The sequence below is a fragment of the Zingiber officinale genome, chromosome 1A (assembly GCF_018446385.1).
Source record: "Zingiber officinale cultivar Zhangliang chromosome 1A, Zo_v1.1, whole genome shotgun sequence".
Taxonomy (NCBI): domain Eukaryota; kingdom Viridiplantae; phylum Streptophyta; class Magnoliopsida; order Zingiberales; family Zingiberaceae; genus Zingiber; species Zingiber officinale.
The window spans coordinates 165,403,320-165,413,515 of record NC_055987.1 but is presented as its reverse complement, the minus strand read 5'-3'; the positions used below and the strand labels follow the sequence as shown (position 1 = coordinate 165,413,515).

General features: G+C 38.7%; 1 protein-coding gene and 1 long non-coding RNA gene across 2 annotated transcripts; both read right to left on the bottom strand.

Annotated features, from left to right (window-relative positions):
* Positions 1-1,058: 1,058 nt before the first annotated feature.
* LOC122012098 (cation transporter HKT2-like) lies at positions 1,059-3,187 on the bottom strand. The gene is made up of 3 exons (XM_042568553.1): positions 1,887-3,187; positions 1,550-1,792; positions 1,059-1,450 (listed from the first exon to the last, which is right to left on the bottom strand). The coding sequence occupies exons 1-3, from the start codon at positions 3,101-3,103 to the stop codon at positions 1,246-1,248; spliced, it is 1,665 nt and encodes a 554-aa protein (XP_042424487.1). The 5' UTR covers positions 3,104-3,187; the 3' UTR covers positions 1,059-1,245.
* Positions 3,188-6,856: 3,669 nt separating this feature from the next.
* On the bottom strand, positions 6,857-7,075 carry LOC122012093. Its single transcript, XR_006120123.1, has 2 exons — positions 7,032-7,075; positions 6,857-6,957 (listed from the first exon to the last, which is right to left on the bottom strand). It is a non-coding gene; the product is annotated as an uncharacterized LOC122012093 (long non-coding RNA).
* Positions 7,076-10,196: the final 3,121 nt, after the last annotated feature.

Sequence of the window (10,196 nt, the reverse complement as noted above, 5' to 3'; positions counted from 1 at the left end):
TCAATATGGGACTATGTTTGCAACCTTGCAACCCCAACAATACCGACCCGAACCGAACCGAAAAAAATAATCCGCCGGATATAGGACCGGATGTAGGGTCCTAATATTGCATTATCTGATCTAGTAGGGTCGGATAGTTTTTTATCCCAATAACCGAACCAACCCGATCCGTGATCACCCCTACTTGTAGCAACTAATGTTGATAAGCTATTACACGTTGTAGCAACTACTGCCGATAAGTTGCTATACGTTGTAATAGCTATTTCTGATTAGCTGCTATAACGTGTAATGAGTAATGTCTATTATCATTTTAAATTTTTTTTTTTTTTGTTATATTTATATTTATATTTTATATTTCATTGGATATAGGGTCGGATATCCAAATAACTGACAACCCGTTGGATATCTGATACATAAGAACCGCCGGATATAGGGTCGGATGTAGGTCCCGATTTTGTATTATCTGATCTAGTAGGGTCGGATAATTTTTTAGCTCAATAACCAAACCAACCCGATCCGTGATCACCCCTAATTAATATACCTATAAAGTCAATAATCTTCTGGTATCTTCTTTCTTAATTTTGTTTTCTTTCCTTTAATTTACACCAAATTAAGTAAAATCTTAAGGCACTTTTTAATCAACTTTTTTTGGTCACTAACTAAGGTGATAAAGATAAATAGATTTATAAAATTGGAGAATAAAAGTTTAGTCAATCTTTCTCGAGAGTAGTTGAGTTGACTAAAGTTGTTTGATAACTTAGTGTATATTTATTATTTCGTTATTTAATTCATTTGATGGTTTGGTGAAGACTTTTCTAGCTTGTTGCAAGAGAGGTAAGGATGTGTTGAAATGTTATTTCATAATATCGTGCGAGTGCCCTAGATAGGGAGAAATAAGGGCCACTATAAAATTAAGTAAGAATTTCAATAGCACTTATATAGATTCAAACTCCAAATCTTCAGTGATATATTCGTTATCGAAATTAATATATATACTAGTGTGAGTGTGCGAGGATTTCAAGAAACATCACAAAGTTCTTGTATATAGTTTTGATATATAAAACAAGAAGATTATTCATTTCATAATTACTTTTGAGAAAATATTACAAATCAACATGTATCATTAATAATCAAATCACTAGGCCTCCTATACTTCCATTGACCAACCTTTCTTCCTCACACCATGCACATTTCGCAAGAAGTAGTATTAATTAATTTCAAAATAATTAGACCATGAGTAATTAATCAGTAAAGCTTCCACGCTTTACCACCATTGGCAGAGAACTTCTTGAGCCTTCCATAAAGCATGACGAAGCACAAAATCAGCTTCCCTCCATCACTCCACTTCCCTGACAATGAGTAAGGCTTGTCTGCACACACTGCCTCTGGATGTATTTTTTGCAGCCTTGCACAACTATAACCAGTCGACAATCCAACATTTCCATATCCACTGAGAGTAGAGAAAAATATATTACATATATTTTTTAAAATTAGAATTTAAATAGATTTAATATATATCTCATTAACTTTTAATTAATTAATTAATTACCTCATGACTTCAAAGATGATGTTCAAGGTGCTGAAGTTGAGTGGATCTCTTGAGAGCTTCTTTCTCTCTATGATGCAGATGGCCATGATGAAGATGATAATGTAGGAAAGTTGCGAGAAGATTAGGTGTGCGATCCATGACGACGACTTCTTCTTCATCGTCTTTTTCTTCTTTTCTTTGTTCGTCTTCTTTTCATCTTCATCGTCGTGAATTGGCGTGAAGGTCATGGAGGAGGGGAGATACCTGGAATTAAAGCATGAACAGTATCTTGATTAATTTTCTGTTTTTGAGAGGAGGATTTGCAAGGAAAGAGAGAGATTGAAGGATTAATACTCACATCATGACGATGATGAACACGAGGACGGCTGGTGAGATGAGGGAGGGGTCGATGGAGTTCTCGCCGGCGTGCCGGGAGTTAGCGGCGATGAAGAACGCGCTAGAGAACTTCTCGAACGGAGTCTGCCCGGCGAAGACGGCGCCGTTCCAGTCCATGGCGAGGAAGAGGCCCAACAGCGCTGTCAGCAGCCCGACCACCGTGAGGGAGACGCGGCGCGTCTCGGCCGCCGGCAGCAGCGGCTCGACGACGACGGCGTCGGCCTTCAGCATCCGGTCGAGATCCTGCTTCTTGGTCAGCCTCCGCAGCGCCGAAACCGTCCACCGGAGGAAGAGCGGCAGCAATGTGTTGCCGGCGAGGACCTGCGCGATCATCAGCAGCAGAACCGTCGGGTTCCGGTTGAAGATGGCCATGTTCTCGTTGGTGGCGATGATGCCGCCGTTCGCGAAGGAGGAGGCCGTGGAGGAGAAGGCGAACAGGAAGGTGTCGATGCCTTTGGCGGCTAAAATTTGGCGCGCGTCGGAGACGCATTTGAAGTAGATCACGAGGGACACGATTCCGAAGACGTGGAAGACGAAGATGTACGCCATCAAAATGTTGCCCATTCTCCGGACGCAAAGGGACGCCAAGTGTTCCTCCTCCTTCGCCGCCGCCGCCTCACGATGAGTCACGACGTCGTGGTTGTCGGCCACGACGATGTCGACTGCGACGTCGTTCTGATCGTCGGATTCTTCGCCGGCCACTTGGCCGCCTTGGGCGGCGGGGGGTTTGATTCTCTGGAGGAGGAGGCCGAGGAGGGTGACGAAGGCCTCGCCGCCGACGAGCATGAGGAGGGCGAGGACGATAACTTGCGGGGAGGATAGGTCCTCCATGACGACGGTGCCGAGGCCGGAGACGGTGAGGGCGGAGGTGGACATGAAGAACATGTCGACGTAGCGGGGATTGTAGTCTGGGTTAGACGGCGGCAGGACGGACATGAGGAGGGAGCCGAGGAGGACAAGGCCGCCGAAGTAGACGACGTGGAGGAAGAAGGAGGAGAAGTGAAAGGCGGAGAAGCGGTAGAGGAAGAGGACGAGCTTGTGGAGGTAGCGGCCGAGGCGGGCAAAGCTGTAGGTGCGGATGAGGATGAACTCGTTGGCGCGGTTGCTGCTGCTGCTGCTGTTGTTGTGGCCGCCGCCGCCGCCGCTCCTAAAGAACGGGATATTGGAGAAAAACGCCATGGTGCCACCGGCGATCGATTGAAGGCCGACCGGCGAGCCTTAATTATACCAAGGATCGACGATGAATGGCGGTGGTACCGGTGGCGATGGGTTTATATAGCATTCAAAACGAATACACGATGATCGGCGTGCTCCGTGACGAACAATTGTGGAATTTTAGGATCCATTTATTTATTCATTTTAAGAATTTTAGTTATTAATAAAGTATATTATAGGTAATATCGAATTATAATAAACATTCTGCAAAATTATATATATATATAAATATAAATATAATATTATGGGTTAACTCCTAGTAGAATAAAGTACTCCGGATACGTTTTGATTTAATCAATCAAGTTAAATTAGGTTTTGTTGTAATTGATCTTTGTATCTAAGTATGCAAAAACTTAAGAATACAAGAAGTTGAGTGGAAGACCCAGTGGACGAGAATGATAGCACAGGAATCGAGTCGATGAGCTTGGTGCATCCGAGTGATGAGAAGGTATGGAAGAGTACGCCGGTGGAGCGATAAGGATGTGCACGGCGCTTCCAAGGGACAAGAAGCCAGAGCGAAAGACTACTCGAAGATAGAAAGCCAGAGTTGGGTTCGGGTGAGCTCAACTCTGGATGGTCGGAGCATCACCCAAGCGACCGGAGTAGAACACCAGACACGTCAACACTGTGTTGACTTGTCTGGGCATTTGGACCATGTCCAGGCGCCCAGACTCCCCTAGCACAATAGGGGCTCCTTAGCGAGCCGTTTCTGTGGATGATATTGTATGTCCACGTCAGCAACACTCTAAGTACCCGGATTCGTTCCAAGCGCCTCGGCGAGGATAAAGTTTTATTCTCAGACAGTTGTGTAGCCATTGCAAGCAGATAAAATGCACCGCTGGGGGTGCTCGGATCGGGTCTAGGCACCCGGAGTTGCGACATCAGTAAACGACTATTTTCGACCAGTGAACTATAAATACAACCCCCGGTCCTCTTCATTTGGGAGAACACACCCTTGTACTTCTCTTGTAATTCTAGTTTAAAGTGTTCGTACTTTTATTTTTGTAAAAGGCTTTTCCACTTACATCAAAGGAGAGTTTTGTCAATGTGATTTTAACACTTCGAATTAACAATCCCTCAGTTGTAGCCAAGTAAAATTTTTGCCTCTTCCTTTCTTTTATGTTAACTTATTTTTGTTTAATTAACATGTGTTATCTTTGCTAAAAGGAAAGTAATTATAAATTCTAACTTGTAGGATAATTTACCCTCTCTTGTCGGCTACACCAGAATCAACACGAACTTTCTAAGTAATGACTGTGCACATTACATCTGAAGAGTTCAAATTATTTATGATGATAGATCATCTATTATGATCTATCTGTGTTTCTTGATTTATTCTGATAGTTAGCAAAAAATTAATCGTTATCTCCGGAATTAGTTGGATTGTAAGGTCTAACTTGATTTAGTATATCTTCTACCATATAAACAAAATATATGGTTATTTTTATTATTTTTATTTATTTGAAGTAAAATAAATAGAGAAAAAATTATATAAAAAATACCAATGGTGTGTTTTCTCAATTAGGGTAAAAAAACACATCTTCCCACTTAACTTAAATATTAATTAGTTATCTATGGTTAAATTTGAAAATAATAATTTGATTATGTAAAATTTTACCTTATCACATTCCAATTCATTTATGATGAAAGTGGTTTAGAAGTTTTATGATCTCAAAAGTATTAAAGTTCATAAACTAAATCAATGGTGACTATCTTATTGATGAGTAAATTTTATAATTAATAACCTTAATAATTTTATAGTCTCAAAATTTTCTAAGCTTACAAAAAAAAATAACAAATAAAATAACATGACATATATGTTATAAGGGCAAATCATGGTCCAAATGTAAATTTATCTATTTTAATAAATCAATCGTATTTTTTTCTATTGGTATATGCCACCTTTGTTAACATTTCAACTATTATATATATAGATATATAAATGGACAAATTAATTTCAAAATCACCTCGATAGAAAAAGACAAATCTTGATAAAAAAAAATAAACATATAAATTATAGAGTGTGATCCAATAATCGTGTAATTTTTTAATTATCCTATTCATAAATAATTCAACGTTTCACTGTTGGCTAAAGGAGTTGACTAGGTTATTTCAAGGCAATAATGCATATATTTTTTTTCATTGCGTTTAGTCGTCCTCAATAATTCAGTTTTTAATTTTTTTCAACGATGTTTTGCCCATAAACTAGATTGGCTCCTGATTTTCAAAGACACGTAGATGTTTATGAATTAATTAATAAGTTTTTGATATTTGTATTTTTTTTTTATTTGAGTTTTATTAGTTCGGTTTACACGCTTATTGGATTCGCCCGACCAAATGCGAATCTATAGATGAATTTTAACTGATTTTTGAGAATCTAATAAATGTGGTGTCTGATTAAATAATGAAAATAATTATAGGTATGAGTTTAATAGTAAAATATAATAAAAATAAAATCTATTTATCTATCTAATTATATGAGTTTGATTGATTCTTATAAATTTAAAATTTATTCCTAAATTCACAATCTAAAAATTATACTTTACTATTACTCAAGTTCCTCATTCCCACACCTATCTTTTAACTGTTAACTCTAATCTAGTTTACTTGAGTTATTTATCTGTTATAAATATATTCTGATATATAATGTTTACTTATATATATATATATATATAATGTTGTAAAAGGTGGAACCGTCACCTTAACGGCCCTCTGGGTCCGGCCCTTTATATATATATAATGTGAATAAATATATGAGGAGAGACTTGCTCTCATGCGTGAGTACACAAGAGGAGCACTACAAGAAAACAGAGCTTCAGAAACGAAAAATTCTGTCTTTGAAAGTCACTTTTCTGTTTTTAAAGAAAGTTTGAAACAGAATATTCCGTCTCAAAAATCCGTTACTGAAAGTCCCGTAGCTAATTTTAAGATGGAAATATTCCGTCTCTAATTTCATAAATAGATTAAAAAAATTGTTTACGAATTTGATTTTAATTTGATTAAATAAAATTAATTTCAAATACAAATTTAGTTTCTAATTTTGTTTTAAATATGTCATTACGTGTTTATCAATCCATTTATAATCTTGTTTATAAATCCACATATAAATTTATTTCCAAATTTATCACTAATTTTATCTATATTTCATATCAACATATTATTTTACAATAAACAATCATAAATTTCAAAAATATTAAAAATAACTAATTTCTAAATTCAAAGTACAATACAATTGCCATTGAGATAAATAAATATTTACATCGTCTTGAGATATATGCAATCAAACATTACAATTTCAATTTCCTTTCCCTTTTAATAATTTCTTCCTCCATCCTCTTGCTAGTAGAACATGCATATCTTCAAGTTCTTGTGATAATTCTTTGTTCTTCTCATCAAAGCAAATATGTTAAAACTTTAATTCTTGGATCTTCCAAACTCCAAAGTGTCGATTGCATTGAAATTCATACACCATCCCCTTACACGAGTCACCCAGATCACATTATTGTAGCTAATCTGTCACCATCTAACAAATTTGCCACCCACTACATGATATCATGATTGAAGATTGAATGAATAAGGAGTAGCATGATCATCAACATTTTATCTCTCTTTATTGTTTCTGTTCATATTACAATAACTTATATTAGTCTAATAAATATAAAAACAAACAAATAAGATACACACGTGAAATAGATAAAACTTTAAGATGGTTACCTAAGTTGCAGTTTGTTACTGGTTAACATTACTAACATTGCCACTTTTTTTGCACCGGCACCAACATAATCTCCGATTATGCTACTAGTGGCAACACTAGCAACCTAATTTTACAACATAAACATAAAAAATCAAAGTAATTAAGAAAAATTCATGTTACTTAATTTCATATACTTACTTTGACAATGCTTGTATGAATATAAGATTACTTCACGTATTTTGACCTAGTTCTTTGTTTGCGCTGGAAATTGCTGAACTCCTTCTTCATACTCCAGTACAAGCCTTCCGTCCTAAATAGATAACTTCTTTAAGAGTGAAGTTAGAAGAATACTTTTTCAATGTAAAAGTATATGTACAACAAATGATAAAAAAAGAATAAGATGCATAAGACATTACTGTTATAACAGAATGATTATTGATCCTGTCCGAAAGCTGAGTCGGACGAAGGCTGGTCGCGACGGCTTGGTTGTTGACGGAAAGTCGTGGGTGATTCGGCTCCCACGGGCGGCTGACGATGCTGCAAGACCCTGCACACACTCAGACGGTCTCCCCTCCCCCCACGTTAGAGACCAGAACCCAGGGAAAAAGTCCCCGGATCAGGCCCTCCGACGCTCAAGTCAGGTCCTTTTTCCCCAGAAAAGCAGAGAGACTGAAAATGAAAAGTTGTGGAAAAAATGACCAGAGAGCGCATACCCGCGTACGAGGAAATCTCCTCCTTTTTATGCACCCGCCTTGCTTCCAGAACCTGCAACCCTCTCCTAAAACGTTAGACGCTGGGCTTTGTCGTATATCCCGGACACCTGTCATGCTGCTATTGGTTGTGAAGCATCTTCTTGTTGAGGAACTCCCGCCTTTACACATGGGTTTTGTCTTGTAGCGAAGGACATCTGTCAGGCTATTATTGGTTATGAGAGCATCTTCTTGTTGAGGAACCCCCGCCTTTACACATGGGTTTTATCTTGTAGCGAAGGACATCTGTCAGGCTACTATTGGTTATGAGAGCATCTTCTCCCTTAGGAACCTCCGCCTTCGCACATCTCACGGGTATGTAATGATTACCCTTGACGGACAATTGTGATCCTCCGACTTCTGCTCAGCTTAGCTCATCTGATCTATTCCGGCCTGCACCTGCCTCGTGCCCTCCGATCGGATCCAGCCTCTAAGCGTCACTTGCCAGTCGGGCTGACTCCGGCCAGCTCTGCTGCTTCCAACCTGTGAGTCGTGACTTGCACTTTCGGGCCTTCGAGTCTCATACCTGCAGACCGAGCCGTCTCTACACAGCCCTGCCGCTTCCGACCTTTGATTTGTGGCTTGCACTTCCGGGCCTTCGAGTCGCAGACCTGCAGACCGAGCCGTCTCTACACAGCCCTGCCGCTTCCGACCTTTGATTTGTGGCTTGCACTTCCGGGCCTTCGAGTCGCAGACCTGCAGACCGAGCCGTCTCTACACAGCCCTGCCGCTTCCGACCTTTGATTTGTGGCTTGCACTTCCGGGCCTTCGAGTCGCAGACCTGCAGACCGAGCCGTCTCTACACAGCCCTGCCGCTTCCGACCTTTGATTGTTTCCTGTCCCTCGACCATAGGCTTACAGTTCGAGCTGCCCCTGCCCATCTCTGCCGATCCCGACCTGTACCCCATGTTCCGCCTGTGCCTTTTGACTACCTAGTCAGCTTGACTATTGACCGCCACGTCCTCTTGACTTTTGACCGCTATATGGCCTTGACCTTTCTCGCCCTTTCCTCTTGGGCCCCTCCATTGCCAACCGTATCAATTATAAAGATTCATGAAGATGAATGGCCAAGCTAATCAAGTTATCAAGCCAAATGTGATAGTTAAAACCTTCAGATAATACATTTGTCTCTACATTAGAACATGTACACACGAATCTACAAATCTTGTGAGAATGAATATGGAAATTCAGTGCTGATGAATGCACCTCTTGATGTCCTTTTGCACGAGGAGTCACTTGCAGAAGAGGTGCCCCTTCTGACAACAAAGAGGATCGATAAGGAGCTTGAGGTAGAGACAACAGGCGTTAAAAGGAGATTCATGGAACAATTGAAGTAAAGAGAAGAAGATTCATGGAACAAAACAACTATTACCTCATTAAATAGATTAGGGCTTTTGGAGATGGAGTTAAAGAGACACCTCATCGCTGGTAGTGAAGGAGACGAAGGCTAGACGAGGATGATCTCTCGAAGTCTATGGCTTGAGTGCCGAAAGCGAAGGAGATGAAGGATAGACCGAGAAGATATGTCGGAGTCGAATTGATTGCTTGAGTGCTGGAGGAGGGAAGTAGAGAAATAAGGGGGTCGGGGCTGCTTCTTAGAGAAGGAAGTGCTACATTTTTGTTGATCTCTGCAGCGCTGGAGGAGGGAAGTAGAGAAAGAAGAGGGCCGGTGACGTCTGTGACGATTTGTCGGAGTTGAATCGAAGGGCTCGAGGTCAAGGGCTTAGGGCAAGGGCAGACGTTGTTTCTGTCGAAGGCAAGAGCTACGTTTTTAATAAAAATTAAATTTTTTTCATCTTAATTTTAATTAAATTTTAAATAATTTTTTTGATAAAAATTATACGATTTCAAATTCTATTTATAATCTATATTTATTTTTATTTATAAAATTTATTTATAAAATTTATCATAAATTCATTTAATTTTTATCTTAATTTTTTAAATATTATATTTTATAAACATACTATTAATTCCGTAGCAAATTCAAGTAAAATTTACATCAATCTAAAATAGATTTTATATCCATCAAAAAATATCTTTAATTTACATAAATTTAAAACAAGTTTTCATGTGTCTCAATTTTTCATTAAATTTTAAACAAATTTTTTGACAGAAATTATACTGTTTCAAATCTTGTTTGTAATCCGTATTTATTTTTGTTTATAAAAATTTATTTATAGTTCCGTCTCAAATTCATTTCAATTTTTGTCTCAATTTATTTTTTAAATATTATATTTTATTAAATTGAAATGGATTAGTAATTTTGTAGTAAATCCGTCTCAAATTGGCCTAAATCAGAGACAGATTTTAATTCCATTTCAAAAATTTGTTTCTGAAGCCCTGTTTTTTTGTAGTGGAGTGTAAATCTAGGGTTCGGATAGTACTGAATCAAAGAACCAAATTGACTCGTGTGCAAGCACGACCTGTGTACGCCGAATGCCGGACCAGTCGAGGTAAAATTTACCCAACTGGAACAACTAAAATTTTGATACATAAATTTTTTGTTGCTTATTTAAGAGTGTAATAGATGCATTAAATTACATATTTATGCAGCCGAGTGAAACGTTGACTTTTCACAGCTGACGAATAATAATCATTAACGCTGCTCATTGGT

Coding starts and splice junctions, on each gene's coding strand:
- LOC122012098 (XM_042568553.1), bottom strand. CDS start 3,103: ATGGCGTTTTTCTCCAATATCCCGTTCTTTAGGAGCGGCGGCGGCGGC. Junction 1,793..1,886: donor GTGTTCATCATCGTCATGAT/GTGAGTATTAAT, acceptor CTTTAATTCCAG/GTATCTCCCCTCCTCCATGA. Junction 1,451..1,549: donor ATCATCTTTGAAGTCATGAG/GTAATTAATTAA, acceptor CTCTACTCTCAG/TGGATATGGAAATGTTGGAT.